A 25,323-nucleotide genomic window follows, 5' to 3' on the forward strand; every position below is an offset into this window, starting at 1 on the left:
TTATGCATAGACACCTGTGGAGTTGGCTATGGAATGGTTGATGGGTTGGATCAACTCATAGAGGGCTTGGTATGTTCCAAATACACACCCTAAAAGGCCCAGGATGCTGATCATGATGTCTTTTGCAATGGTGACACAGCTCATGTCTTCAGGATAAAAGGTGATGAGCTCCAGGAGGGGCGGGATGATGAGGGCCAGGGCACTGCTGCTCACTGAGCCCACAAAGGAGATGACCAGGTCCAGGCGGGGGATGAGGATGGCTGAGACACCTGCAGAAAGAGAAGAAATTTAGAATCATTGATGGTTCCTGCAAGAAGGAAGCTTAGAAACAACCATTTCTTTGGAGCCTTATAATCCCATAGATGCCTGACAGACTATTTTGGAAAGGTGGGAAAGAGTTTCATTGCAGATGTGAGCAGGAGGTCAGGCACTGTGGTTCTGGACTCTCAGCTCTATTTTAATGGCCAATATAGATGCTTTCCTTCTATCTATTGGGTTTTTCGAATATAATAGTTATTTTAAAGGCTCCTCTGTCATCTATCTATTATCATCATCTTCTTATTAAAGAGGTGGGGGCATCTAGAGCCCTAGAGGGAATGGGATATGGCCGAGGTCACATATTCTCTTGATGAGAATCCATCGAAATGCCTGTCTAAGGCTCTTTCTTCTAGGTGCTCAATAAATGTCTGGCTCTTAATCAGACACTGAATCTACTGTGAATTTTTACTACTCTACAAAATATAGCTACTGTTAAGAAGCAAGAATGAATTAAAAATGAGATGGCTTTGTCATTGTCAGAATCTCGACTACTTGTTTTCCTACTCCTAGAATGATCCTGGTAATTAAAAGCATAAAACATAAACACAGCAATAGGCTGCTCTCTCCCCACCTTTTCTAAAACAGGGTCTTCTTACATCTCCATCGTTTATACCTATGATGAACATAAATATGAATTTTCCATGGGGGTCCAATTTCAATAATGTATGAATGAATAAATATAGCAATTATGTGATTTCACTTTGCATAACTGTATGATTTTCCTATGAACAAATTAGGGGAAAAACTGTCTTGGAAAGCACTCATACTAGCCTGCTGGATTTGAAGAAAACCTCACTTCTTTCTGAAATTGCTGCAACATCCAGTCAGATAATGAGACTCATCGACTCTCACAGTTGAGAATTCATCATCCCTCTGATGGGATGGTCATGTCCACAGCTTTCCCTTCTCAGATATTTAATAAATTGTTTACTTAGAGGAGGGCACAGAGAGGAATCAGTGTCTGTTCTCCAAGAGAGCCCATACTGACAGGACAGAGAAAATAATGTAAAGGAAAGCTATAATGCAAGGTAGGCTGGAGGAACTCTCTAGAAAGATCATGCTCATAGACCTTCCATAGCCCTCCATTGCCGATCTCCTTTAGCACAAGGTCTCTGATGACTCCCTGCCAGGTCCTCTGGCTTCAGATCTTATCACTCCCCACTTTTAGTTTTCCAAAGAGGCCAGTACATAAGTACTTGTCTCAGATCTGTGCACAGCCTACTGCCTACACATGGTACCTTCTTTGCTCCTCCATCTACTTCCTACTTATCTCTTAGATCTCAACTGAAATATCACTCCACTGGAGAGGACTCCCTGACCTGACCTAGGCTAAAATATAGGACCTTCTTATGTACTCTTAGAGAACCTCTTCTTATCTTAACCATCATACGGTGGTACATCATTATGTACCATCGTAACATTCATCACAATGTGCTATAGTTATTTCTTTGCATATATTTCTTACTCAGCATGTCTTCTTTATTATTCATCATTGTATCCCTAGTGCCTAGCACAATGTCAGGCACACAGTAGGTGCTCAACAAATGACTGTTGAATGAATGAAGGATAATGGAATTGACAGAAGAAGGAGGAGGAAGTGGTCATACCACATATAATAGAAGCAGGGCATGTCGTTAGATGGTCAGCTCTGTCTAACACTGCCTTCCCTGATCTTAAATGGCCTGAACTACTCAGTTTTTCTCAACTTAGACCCTTCCTATTAGGAATGATCTCAAAACAATAGAGCCACAGGTCCCTAATGTCTTGGTACAGACTGGAAACTCTGTGATACCTTAAACCATCAAATGTGCTGCTTCTGCTTCTAGAACTCCATCTATGTGAACATCTGAAAGCATGTTCTTCTTCTGGAAGCCTCCAAGAAGTACAGTTTCTTCTGACTCTGAACTGAAACTGCATTTCCTCAACTTTAAACTAAGAGTCTCTAAAACCAAATTCTCTCTCTCTCTCTCTCGTGTGTTATCTCACAGGTGTTTAAGGACAGATATAGAAGTTCCCAAGCCTTCGTTTCTCCAAGAAAAACATCCCTAGATTTTCCCCCTTTCCTCATGGGGCACCATTTCTGATTTGCTTCAGAGAAAAAAATTCCCCAGCCCCACTCATGATATTTCCCAAACATCTACAACAGTGCCTAATGTAGAATGAATGAGTGAACCAATGAATGGAAGGAAGCATTAAGAAAGGAAGATGGAAGGAGGAGAAGAGTAAATATTGCACCCAAAAAATGATCTCCAAGACTAACAATCAGCCCCTTGTTTGCCCCTATAATTCAATGCCACTTTATGATAAGGGACTTGATCTTAATTTATAATAGGAAGGAATATGGCACATGATAGAAGAAGACAGGCTTAGGTGCTATAGAACCTGTGTTCAAATCCCAACTCTGTCACTTAGCAGCTGTATGATTTGAGTGTGTTACTTAAATTCTCTAGGCCATAGTTCCTCCAGTTGGTAACATTATGTTGCTAGGCTGTCACGAGTATAAGGCAATGTCAGTATGGTGCCTGGCCTCTAGCAGGAACATAGGAGTGTGAGTGAATGAATGCTACTTCTTTCTCCCATAAACCAGCCAAAGGATACTTTCCATGTGTAGACAGTAGAGACGATTGCAACATGTGATCATTCTGTTAAGCCCCCTTTTCAGGTGGAAAGTTGAGGTGCAGGGAGGTGAGCTATCTTGCTCAAGGTCACAAAGAAGGTAAGTGGCAGAGTCAAGGATACTGGGGTAGACGCCAATGTGACTCACAGCCACAGCTTTGGGCAAAGAGTGCCCTTATATTCTACTCACAGGTCAGACAGACCAAGGCTGTGCGGACAGACAGGTCTATTAACAGTGTCCAGCTCTCTGACACCTGGGAGATGACGAAGGGGATGATGATCTCAGCTGGGACGTGGAACTGGAGGGCGTAGGTGAAGAAGATGCCAATGGAGTACATCAGCTTGACCGACTGGTACAGCCTGCAGACAGATAGATAGGACATGACATTTGATGTAACTTCCGGGCAGGGCCATTCAGGACTCACTCATTGCTCAGAAGCTGGTACCTGTCACCCAGTTACAGAACTGGCTCAGGCCTGACCTGCCATCAGAGCCATCTGGGAAGCTCATTAAAAGTGCACATTCCTGAAAATTCTGATTCAATAGGCCTGTGGCTCAGGTGTCCGTGCCTTTAATTCTTTTACTTTCTTAAAAAGGTATATTTGTATAGAGTAAAATTGCTAGTTCAAAAGTCATATAGTAAAAAGCTTCCCTTCCACACTCGATCTCCAGCCTCCAGTTCTTCTTTCCATAGGCAGTTCCTCAACAGTTTTCTTGTAGCCCTTTCAGAAATAATCAGTGCACATAAAAGCTTATACCCGATGTAGGTATACCTACACACACACACACGGTAGCATCCTCTACACACCACTGAGCTCTATTTTTGTTCATTAAATATATATTGGAGATTGTTTCCTGTAAGTACACATAGACTTGGCTCTTCTATTTAATAGATGCTTGGTATTCTAATAATGTAGATCACTATAATGTTTTTGGCCCAGTCCCCAGCTAATCGATACTTAGATTATTCCCAGTCTTTCACTAGTAAACAATGCTGCAAAATATATCCTGCTACATACATATCTATGCACATTTAGCATACATCATGAGAGGTGAAAATGCTGGCTAAAAGTATATGTGATTTCAATTTTGGATAGCTATTAACATTTGTCCCTTTGTTGTCCTGGCATATTGGAATGCTTGCTTCCCCATATCCTTGTCAAAACACAATGTGTGAATATATGCTAGTCTTCGCCATTCTGTTTTTTTCTGGCATTTCTATCTTTTCAAACATATAAAAAGCCATTTTAAAAATTCGCCTGTGAACTGTGTGCACATGCCCATTTTTTCTCGGGTTGTTGGTCCTTTTCTTAATGGGAAGAGGTATTTCTCTAAGACTCCTCTGGGGAATCTGATGGCCAGCCCGGTTCAGAGCAGATGTGAAGTTCTCATGGCACCTGATGCCTGTTTTCTAGCTGAGGCCCACACAAGGAAAGTGCCGTGTCCAGGGTAGCCAGTGGCAGCCTGAATGGCCCGGAATAGAAATAGCATATTAGAATGATTATCTTGACTTTAAAGAAATCACATTATTACCCCACCTAGTTATTATCACAACACAATGAGGTAGGTGGGGCTGGTGGTATTTTTCTCATTTTATTAGCTGTGGCCTTGTGGGAAATGAATGCCCTACCATTCTACTCACCTCTGAAGGAACAGGCTGTGGGGAGATATAACAATGACAATAGCTAATACTTGATTAGTATTTACTATGTGCCAAGCACTTTTCTTTTCTAAGTAGTCTCTACACCCAACATGGAGCCCAACGTGGGGCTTGAAGTCATGCATGACCTTGAGATCAAGACCTGAGTTGAGATCAAGAGGTAGATGTTTAACCAACTGAGTCACCCAGGCACCCCTGTGTCAGACACTTTTCTAAGCTATATATATATATATATATATATATATCCTCACAATCACTCCCCGAGATAACATGACAGTTATTTATTTGTGATGTTCATTAATACTTCCAGTTCTTCCAGGCAGTGGTAGAATTTTACTTCCTTGCCCTTTGGGGTGAAATGTGGCCATAGGACTTGCTTTAACCAAAGAAGTGCAAGCTGGGTGAACATACATGTCACTTCCCAGGGAACCTTTAGCAGCTTCATGGTGAAGGGCCTGATTCACCGCACTCTCTGCCATGGCAGCATTTGAGGGAATGGCCATCTTATCATTCTGTGTCCTTGAGTGGGGATAGTGTAGAGCTGAGCCCTAGCCACCCCATACTGGGCATGTAGCATGAGCATAGATTAAGCATTTGTGTGTGTTCAGCCACTGAGATTTTGGAGTTGTTTATGACTGGAGCATAACCAAACCTATATACATAGGCATTAGTATTGTCATTTACCGACAATGGAAATGAGGTCTGCAGGATTAGGTAGCTTGTCTAAGGTCACATAAGAATCAGGATGCAAATCCCTTTACTTAGCTTTAGAACCTGTGCTCTTCAACACTTGGCTCTGCTGACTGCTTAGTCTCAATGCACTCAGTATACTGCCAGAATAATGATAATGGACAACACTTGGTGAATGCTATGTGCCAGCCCCCAAAACGTTAACTGGACAAATGAATGGATGAGTAGATGAATGATCAAGTGTAAGAACCCCAAACTAAATTCCAACTGAGGCATAACAATGGCATCTTAGGTCCATTTCTGGAAGTGGAGGCCTGACTAATGGTCCATCTGTGGGACCCTCAAGCATTATTCTGGAATTATACTTTTTATTGTTGCTATTTGTGCTTCCTAAACACTCCCAGATCATTCTGCGTTAGGGTCTTTAAACCACAGAGTCAGACAGATTCAGTGTCAAATATCACAAACAGTGTGAGCTGGGAAGGTTCCATGTGGTCACTCCAAACAGCAACTTCCTCATCTAGGGAATGGATTTCATAATAATCATGCTAACTCACAGGGCTATTATGAGGGTTTAACCAGATAATGCACAATGCCTGGATTGTCAAACCTACCTGTTATCATCATACGAACACTGGCAGTTAATATATGGTGTTAGTGACAATCCGAAGGAATGCCACATTCTGTTGCTAAGGCTCAGATCCCAGGACTCTGCTCCCCTCGCATCACCCCAGGCAGGCAAGGACATACCAGCAATTAGGTAAGTTGAGGGTGATGCTGGCCTGGGTACTGGACCCAAACTTCATGTAGCCCAGTGTCCCCAGGCAGATGTAGAGGATGATGACAAGGGACATCCCCAAGTACAGCACAAAAGAAAAGTGTTGTGGATGCTTCATCTGATTTTTGAGAGGCAGAACCTAAAAGTGAAAGGAGATTGAGAAAGAAGAGTCAGAAGCATGACTCCTCATGAAGGATAAGGTTTCCCCTACGGGTACAAACTTTTTTCTTTGGGTGGCCCAGGGTCAGAAAGGTCCACACTCCTTTCTATTTGCTTCCACTCTATTGCCAGGAGTGCCCTACTTGGCCTGGGCTAATGAGTATATTTGCACTCAGGCTTCAAGGCTTAGTGTGGTGCATGGAGTGGTTGGTGACCCAGTGCACGGGTCCTAATTTTCCCTTCCAGCAGGAGCAGATCATAGGAGCACTTTTCATAAATACTTTAAGACTTCTGGAATGGCCAGCTTCCCCAGAGGGCACCAGGGACCATTCTTGCAAACCTCATGTCCATCTTACCATACCGACGCCTTCAAACGTGAAAATGGCTGTACCAAAGAACAGTAAGAATGTCTTCCAGCTCGCCATCAAGGGGAGGCTACTGGGATCCGGAATCTCCTGAAAGGGAGTAGAAGAAGGGCATTGGTTTTGTCATGGCATAGGAGTCATCCTCCAACTTTGCCTGTTAGAAAGCTGGGCCACATCTGCCATCAACAGAGACACTATCAGGAGCACCTGTGAGATAGCTAGAGCCAAATCAGCCTTCTTATCTTTAAAAAAGTTCTTGAGGCACCTGGGTGTCTCCATCAGCTAAGTATCTGACTCTTGATTTTGGCTTAGGTCATGATCTCAGGGTCCTGCAATGGAGCCCTGTCACCATCCCATCATTGGGCTCAGCACTCAGTGGGGAGTCTGCTTGAGAATTTCTGTCTCCCTCTGCCCTTCCCCCCACTCATGCTCTCTCTCTCTCTCAAATAAATAAATAAATCTTAAAAAAATTTTTTTTAAAGTTCTTTATTTATTATAGTAAATTATACATAGTCTAATTACATATACATATAAATTATACATAGCCTAAAGTTTACCATTTTAAACATTTTTAAGTGTACAACTCAGTGGTGTTGAGAGCATTTTCACTGATGTACAACCCTCACCACCACCCACCTCCAGAGCTTTTTCATCCTCCCAAATCGAAGCTTTGTATTTGTGAAAGAATAACTCATTACCCAGCTCCTGGTCACCCCTATTCTACATTTCCATGAATTTGACTACCCCACGTTATCTCATATAAGTGAAATCATATAATACCTGTCCCTGTCCTTTTGTGACTGGCTTATTTCTCTGAGCATCTTTTTAAGCTTCAACCTTGTAGTGTGGATCAGGAGTTCATTCCTTCTTAAGGAATGCATTGCATGTATTTACCGCATTGTGATTTCCCACATCTTTACATGTGGGAGAAGTGGGACCCAGGGAGGAGAAGGGAGTTGCCCAAGGCTTCTCTGCAAGCTAGTGGCACAGCCTGAGTGAGAATTCAGGTCTCCTGTCTTCTCATTCTCCAAAGCCTCTTTCTCATCACTTCCCCCAGAGTCCTACAGTCTAGTAGCTGGTGTGCATGCAGAGAGAATGATTAAGAGACTTCCTGTGGTGGGCGGAATACTGGCTCTTTTCCCAAGATATCCATATCCTAGTCCCTGGAATCTGTGAATATGTTATGTTATATGGCAAGGGAGAATTAAGTTTTTAGCCTGAATTAAGGTTGCTAATCAGCATACCTTAAAATAAGGAGACTATCCTGGGTTACCTGGGTGGGTCCAATGTAATAACAAGGGTCTTTAAAAGTGGAAGAGGGAATTGAAAGAAAGAACTAGAGAGAGGGTGGCATCTCAATGGAAGGCTGAGCCTTATATTGCTGACTTTGGAGATGGAAGGGGACCATAAGCCAAGGCATGCAGGTGGCATCTAGAAGTAGGAGCAGGCAAGAAAACAGATTCTCCCCATAAGCTTCCAGAAAGACACCCAGCCCTGCTGGCACCTCGACTTTATTCCAGTGAGACACCCAGAAATGTAAGATAAATTTGTGTTATTTTAAATGGCTAGATTTGTGATGATTTTCTACATCAGCAATAGGAAACTAATATAGCCCCAAAGATTTTCAGATTCAAAGAAATGAAGCTATAATGGTAGAATTTCAGGGTGGTGATAATGGCAAAGCATGGGCCTGGGAGGCAAATTTTTCTGTTGATCAGTTTCCTTGTCTGTAGACTGAGGATAAGGGTAGTACTTACAAAACATAAAATATATAAAATAGTATCACTGTAAAGATTCAGTGAGTTAATATATGTTAAGAACTTGACACCAAGTAAATAAAATGTCTTTATCATACGTGTATCCCTTGTCAACCTACTACCATTGTAATTTTTGTTGGTTTTTAGTGAGGTATATCCTCCCGAATGGGTGTGACTTTCATGAGAGCAGATACACCACCAGTTTCACCTACCACTGAATCCCAGTGCTTTGTACCATGCCTGCGTCACAGAAGGTATTCACTAACTGTCACCTGACTCACTGCTATCCAGTGTGACAATGAGGATGATGGTGATGATGTTGACTAGCTTTTGTGGCTTGTGGGCAGAAGTGTTCACAGATGTCACTTAGCAGAGGCTGCTCAGAGGAGGGCACCTTTCTCACCTTCACCCACCCTGTAATACTATCCTATCTTTCCCCTGGTTAGTATCTAGAACCCCTTCTGCAGTCAATTTCAGGCACAGACCTGTATGATATACTCAAAGATCAGAGCCATGCTCCCCAGGGTGGTGATGTTGGCCAGCGTCGAGAAGATGGACAGCATCCTGAGGTTCTGGATAAACACCAACAGGACCACGAAGGGCAGGATTGTCAGCATGTAGAAGTGGATGTCCAGGATGGGGGTCAGTGCCAGGATCTTCCTGGGCTGGCAGTTGTTGGAGGTCATTTGGGCTTCTTCTACCATCTGACATAGACATAACGAGGGGCAGCATAGTCAGAGTTGTCAGATTAAATACAAAATACCCACATGAGTTTCTAGTTCAGATAATTAACAAGTAACTTTTTAGTAAAGTATGTCCCAAATATTCCATAGGACATACTCATAGAAAAAAAAATTCTTGTGTATCTGAAATTCCAACTTACCTGAGTGCCGTATATTTTTATTTGCCAAATCTGGTAACCCCAACTGTAGTGCCCATGACTTTGACAAAAGGAAACCCTTAGAATCTAAAGATCTCTTTTTGTCATTTAACCCAACCTCTTCCTCCTCGTCAAATGGTTTCCTCTCATATACTCGGAGAATGGAAGTTGATTACACAAGAATATCTTCTTTAACTTTAGATAGCCCTAAAAGTTAGAAAGCTCAAATACTGAGCAAAATCTATCTGCTTGAATATTTCATCTACAACAGTTGCCGTAGTTCTGGCTGTTTGAATGCACAAAACCAATTATGCTCCCTCTATTCCATGAAGCCAAGAAAGAACACTGTGATTGATTCGTTATGCCTCATGGAAATGCAACGAGGGCAAGATTGCATCTTGTTTGTCTTACATTTAATTAGTCATCTTTACTGTGACAACCCTGAAATACCTGAAGTGAATCTCACCAACACTTTTCAGGCTAAAAATTCCCAATTGTTTCTGATTGGACATGATTACAAACCTCTCTCTCCATCTTGGCTATATTCCCCAGATGTTGCTTTGGCTTCTCAATAATCCTCTTAAAAAGTTATTTTTGGGGCACCTTTGTTTGGCTCAGGTCATGATCCCAGAGTCCTGGGATGGATCCCTGACTTGAGGCTCTCTGCTCAGCGGGGAGTCTGCTTCTCCCTGTCTTTCTGCTCCTCCCCCTGCTTATGCTTGCTTTCTCACTCTCTCTCAAATAAATAAACACATTTTTTAAAAGTGATTTATAGGACTGAGAGAACTCCCAAGTAGTCTGATCAAGCATGAGAAATGAAACCATCTCCTCCCAAGATCTGAACACTACACTTTTGCTAATGCAGTCCTAGCAGTGGGATGTCTGCTTTTCTCCCACTCTACCCAGAAGTATCCTCTTTACCTGTTGTAAGTTGTCTGCCATAAACATGAAATAAACGCTGCAGAATCCCAGTTGGGTGGTAATTAATAAGAAGCTGACAGTGTACCTGAGTAGGAAAAGAGGAGACAGAGGGAGAAAACAAATTACTTTAAAAAATGTATTTATTTTTATTTTGAAATGATTATTTGTTATTTTTTTAATACTTTGCTTTTTTTTATTTTGAAAAATTTGAAGCCCACAGAAACAACGAAAAAATCGGTATAATTAACATCCATATATCTTTTAACTAAATATGCCAATTGTTAACTTTTGGTCCTACCTGCATTATATAAATATGTATGTGTATGAATGTACATATTCATCCATACACACACATGCATTCTTTTTCAGAACCACTTGAAAGTCAACTGCAGATATCATAATACTTCAACCTTAACTCCCCCAGCATATCCCTTTGAAGACTATGAGATTCAGTATTTTGTCAAATACTTTCTCTGCATCTATTGAAAGGATCATATGGTTCTTGTTTTTTCTCTTGCTGAAAATGGATGAAAGATCTAAATGTGAAATAAGATTCCATCAAAATCCTAGAGGAGAACACAGGCAACACCCTTTTTGAACTAGGCCACAGTAACTTCTTGCAAGATACATGCATGAAGGCAAAAGAAACAAAAGCAAAAATGAACTATTGGGACTTCATCAACATAAGAAGCTTTTGCACAGCAAAGGATACAGTCAACAAAACTAAAAGACAACCTACAGAATGGGAGAAGATATTTGCAAATGACGTATCAGATAAAGGGCTAGTTTCCAAGATCTATAAAGAACTTATTAAACTCAACAGCAAAGAAATAAACAATCCAATCATGAAATGGGCAAAAGACATGAACAGAAATCTCACAGAGGAAGACATAGACATGGCCAACAAGCACATGAGAAAATGCTCCCATCCCTTGCCATCAGGGAAATACAAATCAAAACCACAATGAGATACCACCTCACACCAGTGAGAATGGGGAAAATTAACAAGGCAGGAAACCACAAATGTTGGAGAGGATGAGGAGAAAAGGGAACCCTCTTGCACTGTTGGTGGGAATGTGAACTGGTGCAGCCACTCTGGAAAACTGTGTGGAGGTTCCTCAAAGAGTTAAAAATAGACCTGCCCTACGACCCAGCAATTGCACTGTTGGGGATTTACCCCAAAGATACAGATGCAATGAAACGCCTGGACACCTGCACCCCGATGTTTATAGAAGCAATGTCCACAATAGCCAAACTGTGGAAGGAGCCTCAGTGTCCATAGAAAGATGAATGGATAAAGAAGATGTGGTTTATGTATACAATGGAACATTATTCAGCCATTAGAAACGACAACTACCCACCATTTACTTCAAAGTGGATGGAACTGGAGGGTATTATGTTAGTGAAAGAAGTCAATCGGAGAAGGACAAACATTATATGGTCTCATTCATTTGGGGAATATAAAAAATAATGAAAGGGAATAAAGTGGAAAGGAGAAAAAATAAGTGGGAAATATCAGAAAGGGAGACAGAACATGAGAGACTCCTAACTCTGGGAAACGAACTAGGGGTGGTGGAAGGGGAGGTGGGCGGGGGGTGGGGGTGACTGGGTGGCAGGCACTGAGGTGGGCACTTGATGGGATGAGCATTGGGTGTTATTCTGTATGTTGACAAATTGAACACCAATAAAAATAAATTTATTTTTAAAAAAAGACTATGAGATTCAGAATATCAACTTCAATGTCCTCAAATATGTAGTCCATATTTTAAATAACCTAATTGTCTCCAAAACATAGTTTATAGCTATTATTTATTTTTTGGATTTAGGATCTAATCAAGGTTTACATATTGCATGTGACTATGTCTCTAGTCTTTATCCATGTAGAGCAGCCTTGTGAATATCCACATTTTTTGGTTTTCCATGACATTGGCTTTTGGGGAAGGATCCTATAGAAATGTCCCACACTGGAGGCACCTGAGTGGCAGGATGGTTATGCATCTGTCTTTGGCTCAGGTCGTGATCCTGGGGTCCAAGGATTGAGTCACATCGCAGGTTCCCTGAGGGGAGCCTGCTTCTTCCTCTATGTCTCTGCCTCTCTTTGTGTGTGTGTCTCATAAATAAATAAATAAATAAATAAATAAATAAATAAATAAATAAATAAATAAAATCTTAAGGAAAAAAAAAGAGAATGTCCCACATTGTGGACTTTGATGACTGCTTCCTCATGTTTAGATTCAGGTAAGCATATTTGGCAAGCATACCACATAGGTGATATTTTGTACTTTTTCCATCATATTGGGAGGTCCTGGGGTCCTGTGGCTCCACTGTGATGATGACAGTCAGTTGTCTCCATTGCCAATGCACATTTCCCTTGTTATAATCTGGAAGTAAAGCTTTGAGACAATATGAATATCCTGTCCTCTCAAACCAAGGGTTTTAACATTCGTTGATGATCCTTGTCTGAATCAATTATTTCATCTGTGGTTGCAGGGTGATGGTTTTCTAATCCTGTAATTGTTTCTAAATTTATTGGTTGGCATTTAAAAAATATGTATTCTTCCTCTTTTTTGGTATCACACACACAAAAAAACTCACATTAACTTTGAAAATTTAGTATATTATACTCCATTATTGTCATTATTCTTTTGGATTCTTCAATTATCTCAAATTTGAAGATGCATTTATTGTTTAAGGGACCAAAATATGTTCCTCTACTTAGATCAGTTTAGATGAGATTCGGTGTGTTCAGGGTGACATGGCCGTGGACTTTAGTTCAGTGGTTTTCAAAGTTGGGTTGCTGTACCAGTTGCATCAGAATTACCTGAGGTTTATGCCAAAAATACAGATTCCTGACTCTCTAATGCCTATCAAATCAGAAGCTCAGTGATATCATATGAGACCAGAATAGGGATGTTTTCTCTCTCTTTATTATGGAAATTTTAAAACATATACAAAAGCAATGACAATAATCCATGACTCCTCGTGTGACTATCCCAGCTTCAACAATCACTAACTTTTTGTCAGTCCTATTCCAACCATCCCTTTACCTACACACGTGCTTATTTTGTTGGAATATTTGTAGCAAACTAAAGAACTCAAGGTACTTCATTGTAAATAATTCTATATGCAGCTCTAATGGACAAGGACTATATATACATATATATATATATCCAACATTATCACCCCTTGCAAAATTAATAATAATCTTTATATCATTTAATAACAGTCCATATCAGATTTCTCCAAATATCTAAAAAATATTTTACTGCTGGTTTCTAAAGTCTATACTCTGTGTTTTGTTTTTATGTCTCTTAAGTTTTTAAAACTGCTATATTCCCTTTGCTCTCTTTTTTTCCCTTACAACTTTTAACTTTTTGGAGGGTGTTGAAGATACCAGATAATTTACCCTGTAGTGTGTCTCACTTTCTAGATTTGGTTGATGACTTCCTCATAATGTCAGTTAATGCATTTCTCTATGCCCTGTGTTTCCTGTATACTGATATTAGTTCTAGAAGCTTGACTAGATTGAGGTTCTTTATTTATCTCTCTGGCAAGGATATTTCCTGGGTGATAACAATACTCCCTGCTGTCCTGCTGTATCCCATCATAAGACACATTGTGTCTGGTTATCGCATGTCTAGACATGAGATACTAAGATTAATACCTGGGGTCAGATGACATCAGTGTTGTCTTCCTTCATAAAGTTTCCCAATGACTTTTTGCCTAATGGCTTGAGCATCCATTGATGATTGTTGCCTTTATCAAGCTCCCAGGTATCCCTTAGCACACTAAAAATTACAAATCATTGTTTAAAATACGTTCCCAACTCTTTTTCAGTTACTGAGCTTCTTGAAAAATGGTACAGTATAATGAGTGGGAGCTAGATGTTCAAGATTCAAGCTCTTGCTCTGTCACTAAATTCCCCTGTAACCCTGGGCAGCTTTATTGCCCTATCTGGGCTCTACATTTCTCCATTGAATAAGCATGGATATGGTGATCTCTAAAGACCCTTCTTACCCAAAAGTTTTATTCAGGGGTCATCAGAAACAAAAACTTTGGTGGGAAAGGATGAACAATTGTGAGTCATTTGTTATTATTGCCTCATGACCTCACCTGTCTGATAATCAGAGTGACTTCTGATCAAGAGAGCGATGACCTACTGAGAGTCCCAAGAGAGGAGCTGCAGAAGGGATCTTGGCAGTCACAATACTGACTCACTACCTCGTGAAGGGCTCTGCTGAGAAAGGCTGAAATGTTAGGTTTGGGTTGAATTTCTGTGCAACTGCAACTATATCTGTTTGTGGACATGTTATTTTTTTCCTTATGAGCTTTGGTCATCTCATATTTCTAGGACAATAAAGACTCTCCCTGCCCATCTACAAAGTCAAAGATATGATCAGAGACACTAAGACAAAGAAAAGCATCTTGTATACCAGGCACTTTTTATCACGCAAGGAAGCAGTCTGAATGTTCATTAGGGGAAGGCTTGAATGAAACCATGGCACATGTCCCCACGGAGGAACATCCTGAACCTTCACAAATAATCAGATAAGCCCAGGACCATCCTAAGCTGCCACAGGACACCACGAAGCTGCTGCCAGTTGCCTGGAGACAAGTTAGGAAAGCAACATGGAAGACCTTTACACATGCACACACCCTGCACCCTGGAGACAGATCCTGTGCTCCGGTTGGTCACAGTTGTTCATATGAACCCCCAGCAGGTGGTGCTGAGAGGCAAGGTCTTCATTGTTGGGGGGAGCAGATCCAAACAAGAGCTTCTCAGATGTGCACACCCCAGATCTGGGATTTAGCCACCTTGGAGGGCCTCTTGCCCCATTCCAAGCATACTGGCTTTGTTCTTTCTTATGCACCTCACAGCGTCTGGGTGTTTGGAGGTGATGACTAGTCAGGAAATTGAAATTGCCTGCAAGTTCTGAATCCTGAAACTAGGACTTTGGGACCATGCCAGAGGTGAGCAATCCCCCACTGTTCCCAAGACCATTCACACATCATCTGAAGCCACTGGAAACCAGTTGTATATCTTTGTGGGTGGAAAGAGAGGCACCCAGCCCATGCAGGATGTGAAGCTGCATGTGTTTGATGCAAACACTCTGACCTGGTCACAGACAGACACACTTGGAAAACTTCCAATCTCCCGGGCATGGTCATGTGGTGGTGGCAGCAGGGACAAAGCTCTTCATCCATGGAGGCTTGGCAGGGGACAGATTCTATGACGATGTGATTGCACTGACATAAGTGACTGGAAGTAGCAGAAACTAAATCCCACTGGGGCACCTCCCACAGGCTGCACTGTCCACTCAGCTGTGGCTTTGGGGAAACACCTGTATCATCTTTGGAGGGGTGACTCCCACAGGAGCACTGGATACAATGTACCAGTCTCACATAGAAAAGCAGCATAGGGGGGACCTTGCATAAATTTGAAACTTTTCTACCACCTGGACCATTGGATCATTCTATGTGTCATTCCATGGCCAGTGATGTGTAATTCTGAGAAAGAAGATTCCAATTCTGTTACTCTGAACTGTGATATGGAGAAAGGGGCTTCTACGGGCAAAACAGTGACCCAAGCTGTTTTTTTTTTGACCCAAGCCAAAAAACAGTGACTCACATGAAGAAAGTCAGGCTAACATGCTGTTCTGTATTGTGCTTGGTAAGATGAATAGAGAAGGGGAAATCTAGTGATTGCATTTTGACTCTAGCTGACTAATAAATTGCACATTTTTGTTAAAAAAAATCAGGTATGGAATTTTGGAAAGTGTGGAAAGAAACTAGACACATTGTTAGATGAAAGAGCAAATTTCCAGAAAAATATTCTAACCAGTGTTCAGGAAAATGCAAAATGAAATCTAAATTTCCACTCACACACATATACTCATGAACACGCAGAGACAAAGTCTAGAAGAATATTTACTAACTAGGTATCACTGGTTACTTATTGGATGAAGAGTGGGGATGGAGCTATCAGAGGAGGTTCTCTGTACTGCTCTACAGTTTGTAATGACAACATATTCACTTAACCCTGCATAACTTGGAACAAAGGAGGATCAGGTGAGGATTATTATTGATCTTACTACTCCTGCCACTACTACTATGACATCTATGAGTAAATACTACCTGCCCCACACCGAGTGGGTCCTCAGCCAGGCATTTGGGCAGGTTTCCAGGCTGTACATCATGGCCTCTCCATAGTTCACAAAAGTCTTTTGCAATCTAGGGAAAGGACAAGCAACATGTAACTTAAAACATTTTTGTTAAAGGCACAATTTACTCCCAAAGTGAGCAATTATTATATATTTGTGTGTTAACATGAAGCATTCTAGAAATTTTCTAGCAATGGTATTAACAAGATATCTTATAATACACTTTTAAAACTTTGAGGAGACTGCCTTTCCCCCCTTTTTTGTGGTGGTCTTCTTAAACATTATTATTTAAGTTAAAAAAGTTTTTTAAGGAAACAGTAGCTTTGCATTGACTTAGGTCATGCAGACCAGGAAAAAGGGGTCATGAAAGGTGTGAGATGTGTAAACCTAGTCAGGGGGAGGAGGAAGTAGGAGAAGAGGGGGTGTGGGTATGGCCAAGCTAGTGATCAACTGCTGAGGGTGTTGGAACATTTGAGATCCCTGCTTCAGACCAGATCCCATGCAAATGTGGTACTGAGGTTTCTGCCCAGCACCTGTGTAGGATGTGACACCTTAGTCACAGCCTCTGCCCTAGATGGCCCTTCCTAAGGACCAGGAAGGGCCTGAAGAGGAACCACTTGTGAGCAGTGGAGCAGCAGCAGGTAGTCAGGGGATGGATCCCCACTAAGGGGAGTAGCTGGGAGAGAGAAGGAGATTCAGACTTGGGTCTTGGGTTTAAAACCAACACCCCTCTCCCTTAGATGGCTGAGAGACCATGAACAAGTCTCTTTAGGTTTCTGAGTCCCAGTGTTTTTCACACACGTCTGGGGTTATTTTACTTATTTATTTATTTTTTACAGTCTGGGTTTAGGGGAGGAGACAGTGACCAATGAATGTAGAGACGTGCTGGAAACATGGCGTAATCCTTCTATTTTTATTATGGTTCATTGTGCTTGGTATTCCCAAATAAATGAGGTCACATTGCATAGGAGGGGCATATTTATTAGTCTGAAGGTTATAAATTCAAAAGCTGTGGGGCCAGGCAGGTATCAGTAACCTGGGGAGAAGGGCTGGTATACCACAGAAGCAGGAGAGTGAAGACTACGCCAGGCCCCTGGAGCACATCCTATTCTAAAAGGGATCAACTGGGACTTGGTTCTCCAGAGCAATGAAGGAATGACACTACAGAGTTGCCAGGTTGTCTAATTGGCAAGGAGAAGGTGGTGTTTGTTTGTTTGTTTATTTTCCCAATGTGACATCTCTAGGTTTTTAAACATGAAATAAAACAAAACAAAACAAAAACACTGGGGCAGCCCGGGTGGCTCAGCGGTTTAGTGCCACCTTTGGCCCAGGGCGTGATCCTGAAGACCCAGGATCGAGTCCCACGTGGGGCTCCCTGCATGGAGCCTGCTTCTCCCTCGGCCTGTGTCTCTGCCTCTCTCTGTGTGTGTGTGTCTCTCGTGGATAAATAAATAAAAAACTTTAAAACAAAACAAAACTGTGAAGATCTTAGACCATCAGTCTGTAACATCTATATTAGAAAAAAATGAAAAACAAGTCATCAAAAAAAAAAAAAATCAAGGGTGCCCGAGTGGCTCAGTCGGTTAAGTGCCTTCGGCTCAGGTTGTGATCTTGAGGTCCTGGGTTCAAGCTTTGCATCAGGCTCTGTGCTCTGTGGGGAGTCTGCTTCTCCCTCTGTCCCCCTGCCCCCTTGCTCATGCTCTCTCTCTCTTTCAGGTAAATAAAGTCTTTTAAAAAATCAGGAAAAGACTTATCATGAATGGCTTAGGTATCAGAAACATACAAGTGATATAATTGTCCCAGTAAGCTTAAGGGGAAACAGGATTTGCAGAATGGTTGGAGTGGGTGCCACAGGCCTTTGAATACTGGCTCTGCAACTTCCTAGAGTGTGACCCTGAGCAAGGCATTTAATTTACCCAGGTCTCCGTTTACTCATGTGTAAGCTGGGGATAATAATAGTACCTGCCATAAAAGTTTACTGTAAGGAGTAAACTCTTGTTACTTAAACACTTGTAAAGCTCTGGCCAGGTATCTGGCACATGTAATTGTGTGATAAATTTAATAGTTGGATAAGTAAATGCTATTAAAAGAGTTTTGCGAGCTGGAAAGTGTGCTGCAAGTTGGGTGTGACTGAGATACTCCAGATCCACCTGTTTGATAATTTTGCTTTATGAGAAGTTTCAGTTACTGTCTCTACTTTGACCTATGGGGAGTTTCTGCATATCTATAAGACCCCTTTGGATTTGCATGCCTCTGGAGCAGCTAAGTATTACAAATAGAGAGCCACCAGGCAGTTGGCTAGAAGGAATTACTAATCACCCATGAATTGGTTGGTTTATAAATATGAAACTTGCAACAAGTTTGTCTTCACTGCATTTGTCTTCTCTTTCAGGATTTTTTTTTTTTTTTTTGCATGGCAGTTTCAAATATGTAAACACCAAGTATTGTATGGATGCTTTATTAATGACTAGAGCCATTGTGAATTATTCATTTCAACTATGTTTTTTTTGCTTTTACTAAATTTGTCTCAGAAAGAATTTGCCTGGGACAAATTACCCCTATAAGGTGTGTGTGTGTTTTGAAGTTGGGGGAGGGAGGGTGTGGGGAGATAAGAGGGAAGGAAGGACATCCTAAGTATCTTGTATGTTCTCGGTAGTTTATAAAGCATGCTTGCGTCTTTTATCACCTTTTTTTTTAAGATTTTATTTATTTATTCATGAGAGACACACAGAGAGAGGCAGAGACACAGGCAGAGGAAGAAGCAGGCTCCATGCAGGGAAACTGACATGGGACTTGATCCCGGGTCTCCAGGATCACTCCCTGGGCTGAAGGTGGCGATAAACCACTGGGCCACTGGAGCTGCCCCCTTTTATCACTTTTGACCTTTCCAGGTACAGATATTTAAGGCAGAGGGTGCAGGAACTTGGCAAAGTCATCCAGCAGATTAGCAGAGTTAGGCCCAGACATAGGAGTTTCCAGTTGGGATTGTCTAACCCTCTCTACCACCTCTGTAGAATCTAGAGCAGTAGGTGTGTGTGGTGGTGGTGGTGGGGGGGGGGTTTGAAGTGGCTGGTTAATTGGGTCAGTGGTCAAAGGAAACTCAACACAGATGGGGTCTGGCCCCGGGGAGAGAGGAAAGCAGGATTCTCACCTCTGACTGAGGTGGTGGGCACAGTTCAACAGGATGACCATGCAGTGCACAGTGAGGATCCCAATGGCTAGCAGGCTGATAGGACCCACCTGGAGGGGAAAGAGAGGTGGGGACAGTGAGCCATACACTGATCATTCCCATAACTAGCCCTCTTCCCGTCTGGGTGCAATGGTCCCTTTCATCATAAAGCTGCCTTTGGGATAGAGGTCCTTGCCTGAATGTCCTTGTGGCCGTAGACACTCTAGTTTGAATGCCTTTGGAGTTAGCATCACTGCAAATCAGCTGTCTAATCTCTGCTGTCACACTTCCTGTGACTACCCCACCACCTCCACAGATAATCCATGCCTTTCCTTATCTGCCTGGAGTTCTGCCGTCTAGATCCCTTGTTCCTTTTCTCATACCCTAGCCCTTACCTCCTCCAAGATACTCGAAGACCAAGGTTTCTTTTAGGACTTCTCTTCCTCTAGCATAGAATTGCCAATGGGGGCGTCAGTGATATTTTGGATCAGATGATTCTTTGTTGTGGAGGCCTTCCTGTGCCTTGTAGGATGTTTAGCATGTTCCTTGATCTCTGCTCAAGGTGAGTGGCACTCCCTCTATGAGTCTGACAGCTGAGAACGTCTCTAAACATTGTTCATGTCTCGGGTGGTGTGTGTGCAACATTGTCCCCAGTTGAGAATCATTGCTCTAGTATATCTAATTCATCATTAACCCTTCTATTTAAGGATTGCATATATTTAAGGTGTAAAACATGACAATTTGACACACATATACATAGTGAAATGACTACTGCAGTCAAGTTAATAGAACTACCTTATCCTCACATAGTTTCCATTTTTTAATTTGTGTGATGAGATTAAAAAACCGAGGTCATTAGTAATCCTAATCTCTCAGATATGATCAGAGGGGAATAGAATAAAGAGAGACTCTCTCACCTCTCCTGTGCTGGACACTTGTGCCTTTATAGATGTGCCCTGATGTAACAAATGAGAGATGAAGAGCACCTGTAGATTTCACTAGAACATAGCCTCCATCTAACAGAGACTTCTTTTGATCTTCTTTACTTCTATATTCCCAGTACCTAAGAATCCACATAGTAGGTGCTGGTATGTATTTCTCAAATGAATCATGGTCAGAAGCTCTGGGAGATGGAAGGCAGAGGAATCACTAATGACTCTTCAGAAGCAAAAGTAAGAAGAGAACAGAGCTTATCTTCAATAGCATATACCACACTGGTATAGACAGTTTGGCTAAGGGCCATGTGGTAATAATACTCTTCAGAAGTTCTAGAACTCTGATGATTTCAAGGGGGAGAGTCTCATCTGTGGGTTGGAACTGTTACAGGCTGGAAGTCAGGTCAAAAGAAGTCAGGGTCTTTATATGCCTTCCTTTGACATGCAACCCACTTACCAGGCCTGGAGAAAGGGAGAAATTAGCATCACCTAAATGGAAGTAATATATTTGGCATCCATCCAATTCAATAGCCATGAATTGGAACTTCCTGTGTGTCAGTCTCTATAGCAGTTATTGTGAGGAGATGTAAGACTACATCAGTGAGTTCCTGCCCTCAGGGCTTTCAGGTAAGTGAGGAAAGTAGGTATACTAAAAAATTATGTCTTCTCTTTGTAAGAATTCTGGGTGAGGTAGATATAACTTCTAGAAAAACACAAGGGGAAGGTGGCATTAATTTTAGCAGGAAACAGTAAAGTTTCACGGAGGAGGCAGATTTTAAAAGACAAGAAATAAGGGAGAAGAAATGGCAGATGCGAAAAGATAGAGGTGGGATGATGCAAGGTGTCAGTGGACTGGCAAGGCCTTCGCTATCTTCCTCTTTCCAGCTGCTTTCTCACGGCCAACCTCCTGGTTTGAAACAAGAGCCAGTGTGCATATGTCTGTAGGGAGTAGGCTGTGAAAGTACATGAATGAAATGGGCTGGGTGTGTGGAGGATGATGGTACATACCAGTGTGTGAGGATGGTGGGTCTTTAAGTATAGTGGGGGGGGGGGCATTCGATGAAGGGGTTCAAAAGGTACCAACTTCCAGTTATGAGATAAACAGGTACTGGGGAGGTAATGTACAACATAATGAACCATAGTTAATACTGCTGTATAATGCGCCTGGACGTTGCAAACTATATGATATATAACATCTATATGTGTACACGAAGAGATGGATGTTAACCAAACTTACTGTGGTAATCTTTTTGCAATATATGAATACCAAGTCATTATGTGGTACACCTTAAACTTATATGTTACTGTATGTCATTTATATCTCAGTAAAACTGGGGGGAGAAAAGAATAATGGCCTATCCCCTCTGGGAACACTCCATTGGACTCCAGGTTGACTCCAGGGGATTGATGCCAAGAGGCACATTTCCTATTGCAGAGGGTATCCCCAATTGTCCATTGATAAAAGTGCAGAGTCTTTAGGGGCCCACTACCACTTTCCCCCAAATTGGTATACCTAGTTTCCATTGCACAGGTCCCTCTTACCAATAAGCCAGCATTTTTCATGGCCAAGGGAAGTCCCAGGAGTCCTGTGCCAATGTTGCATTTCAGTAAATGGACCAACGTTTGCATGATCCTGTAGAGGGAGAGTAGGGAGACAAGAGGGTATCTTAGTGGATGGGAAAGGTGACCCAAAATTCAGGTTCCTTCCAGCATCTCCAGCACTGTCTTTTGGGAAGAGGGACAAAACCAGGTGAAGTGGACTCTGGAACATCTGATCCAGGGCTGGTGCTAGTTTAGGTGACTCAACAAATATTTAACACACAACAGGCTCTAAAGAAAAGATTAAAAATTCCTCCCATTCTGGATAACTCCCTGCCAGCAGTTTATGCATTAACACATCCAGCGATTTTTTTTCACAGCCAATTCACTCAATATTTATTGAGACTACTAACTGCCTGGCATTTTAGATGGACAATGAAAAAAAAATTACTAGTAATTTTCTCAATTTCTAGAGTAATTATTGATACCTGGTTATTTATTAATTTGCTCACTAGAAAAAAACATAACCTTTCCCAGCATATGGGATATTTATGCTGATTCTAGTTCACTCCATCCATTTTCTCAACCAACATTCCTGTGAACTATTCCATGCTCTGCATTGGATACAATTTAATAACAATTGTTATTGCGCATATAGAATTCTTACTAAGTGCCTGGCAGGGTGCTGGGTACCAGGGTTCTAAACACTCTCCACACCTGTGCTGGCAGTTTCTGCCCAGCACCACTCATCCATTGGGAAGGGAGAAGGTGGGACAGGATCATGAGAAGAGAATCAAGAAGGAACTGAAATGAAAAGCTGAGTGCAAGAGCAATGAATTCAGAGGTAAGAAGCCCTGAGTTCTGAGTTCTAGCTGTGCCATCGACCTCCGAAGTTTGGTCACTACTTTGCAAAGTCCCTTAGCTGTGTACATCTTCTGTTCATCTGCCAAAAAAAGAGATAGAAAAAGGCAATAATTCTTGCCCTGCCTACCTCCCAGGGAAGAATCAGAAGAGGTAATGACATGATGAATCTTGGAATTATGAAGTGCTTCTAGGATGTGAGGCATCCTCACCACCACCACCCTCATCATCACCATCTTCTTCATTATCAGTATCACTACCACCTTTAGTCTGACTTTATGGTGCTCACCTGCTAGCAGGGCCCCTGGAAGGGGAAGCAGATTTGGGTTAATAGAAAAACAGCAAGTAAGGGCTGGGTTAAGTAGGTTGAGGTGTCCCCTGCCCCTGGAATGAAAGGTACATTGAGGAAGCCTTTGGAGGTACCTCCTTGTGCAGTCTTAGGACTGTCTACAGGCAGCTTGCCTCGGTCACACATTGGGTCCCTTAGAGACCGTGCTCATCACTCCAGGTCTTTGTCCCATCTGTTAGGGATTCAGGACTGTGTCAAATTTTACAATTCAGTAACAACCTGGGAGAGGGTTGGGGCTGAGACAACAGGGTAGGCCCTTGGCATCCCCCTGACTCTTCATATCTTCATTAATTTGAGGATGGAGGAGGGTACCTGTTGTCCCTTCACTTACAGGAGGCCATTTTTATAACTTTCATTTCTTGATAATTGCAATTATTGGAAAACATGTCAAAGCAAAACAAAACACTATGTTTTATGTTTTGTCAAATTTCTTAGTAATTTCTCCAACAGATAATGCTCTTTCTCCCCCCTTCCTGCCCTCTGTCCTTCCATTCCTTAGTTCTTTCCTATAGCATCATCTTATCCAAGCTGAATCAGATCTCTTTTCTGATCTGAAAAGGTAAGACCAACTTTTGGAGAAACCAGGTGCCCTAGATAACAGCATTATACATCAGGGCCTTGGATGGTGAAACACACGTTGGGATTTTTTTTTTTTTAATTATTTTCCCTTGAGAAATGATACATTGCTATTGTAAGATGAAATACCAAAATTCTACTAATTGGAAATAACCATGGTTAGCATTTGGACTAGCATTCCTCTGGGCATTTCTGTTTGTTTTTAAAGGTGCACACTTTCACATATGCAGAACCATTATTATACTGTTTCCTAAATTAATTTTCTTTATGAATGGTGTGTCCCACACATTTTCCACAAACAGATTTCCTTCACCACTTGTAATGGCTGTATTATATTCTACTGTATGTGTGTACCATACTTTATTCAGACAGTATCTTCTTATTTCCAAATCATCCATATTATAACTGGTGCTTCAATAAAATTATCACGAATATGTGTGTTAATAGCTCATTAGGAAGAATTCCTAGAAGTGGTATTTATTGATCAAAGGATATATTTATTTCTATCTGTACTTAAATAGTACCTAAGTAACACACAGTATGAAATTCAAAAGGTAAAACAAAAACAAGAACCAAAACCCCTTATGTAGTGAATATAAACCTCCCTGCCTCTCTGTCTCCCAATCCTCTTACCCCAAAGCAGCCACTGCTGCCAGCTGTGTGTGTGTGTGTGTGTGTGTGTGTGTGTGTGTACTTTCAAAGGAAGCATATGCCAAGTATTTGTATGTTTTATATAAGTAGGTGTTAGGATTTGACATACATTACAACATTGCCATCTGGAAAGGTACCAGTTTAATTCTTCCTAGAAGGACGAGCAAGGGCATTTCCTAACACCCTTATCCACACTGGGTATTGTCATTTACAATCTCATTATGACCAAGGATGTTATTTGGTCTGATTACTAGATAATAGTTAAATTGCCAATAAAGCTCTAAGAAAAAGTTCTGTGTGTCTGAGTTTATAGTAGTAAAAGTAGGGTCAAGGGGCTAGAAGGTGACCTTCTGTGTCCTGGGTGAGTTTGTAGGAGGGAGGGAGGGAGAGAGAATGAATAATAGCAGATGTAAGAGTCTGAAAACGTGGAAGAGCAAGCAGCATATGATAGAAACTGTTCCTAGAATCAAGCTCACATTGGGGCGGCTACTCTGCTTGGATTCTCTGCAAAAACTGGGAGACAAGGGTCATACCCAGAGCCACACGGATCAACCTTCTTAGATTCTGCTTTCATCTTTCCTCCACACATGTGTTCAGTTGGGCTAAGAGTGTTAGGAAGAGAGAAGTAGGCAGATGTGGCCTGAGCTGTGAGGGCAGCATCGCTTGACCTCAGATCTGGAAGGGCAGTGAGGCCACTTACGATAATCTGTTGGCTTCTTCAGTAGGATGGACATTCTCTGAAGCAACACTGCCTCTACTCTCCGAGAGTGACTTGGACCTGTTGTCCAAGGGGCTGGGCTCACTGTTGAAGTCTCTTCCAAGCAGTGACGTCTTCAACATGGTGGGTAGCTGGTGGCAGCTCAGGGTGAAGGCCTGTAACCACCTTGAACCAGCCTCCCATGGGTTTTTCTCCAGAGAAACCAGGGCTGCAGGCACAA

The 25,323-nt window shown here is 41.9% G+C and overlaps 1 protein-coding gene and 1 pseudogene across 1 annotated transcript; one reads left to right on the forward strand and one right to left on the reverse strand.

Moving 5' to 3' along the window:
* SLC36A3 (solute carrier family 36 member 3) lies at window positions 1–25,225 on the reverse strand. The gene is made up of 10 exons (XM_041748475.1): window positions 25,086–25,225; window positions 21,952–22,042; window positions 19,457–19,545; window positions 16,280–16,375; window positions 10,145–10,229; window positions 8,829–9,047; window positions 6,578–6,676; window positions 6,035–6,201; window positions 3,125–3,294; window positions 1–269 (listed from the first exon to the last, which is right to left on the reverse strand). The coding sequence occupies exons 1-10, from the start codon at window positions 25,223–25,225 to the stop codon at window positions 1–3; spliced, it is 1,425 nt and encodes a 474-aa protein (XP_041604409.1).
* On the forward strand, window positions 12,900–15,844 carry LOC121486332 (annotated as a pseudogene).
* Window positions 25,226–25,323: the final 98 nt, after the last annotated feature.

This window comes from Vulpes lagopus, chromosome 3 (genome assembly GCF_018345385.1).
Source record: "Vulpes lagopus strain Blue_001 chromosome 3, ASM1834538v1, whole genome shotgun sequence".
NCBI lineage: Eukaryota > Metazoa > Chordata > Mammalia > Carnivora > Canidae > Vulpes > Vulpes lagopus.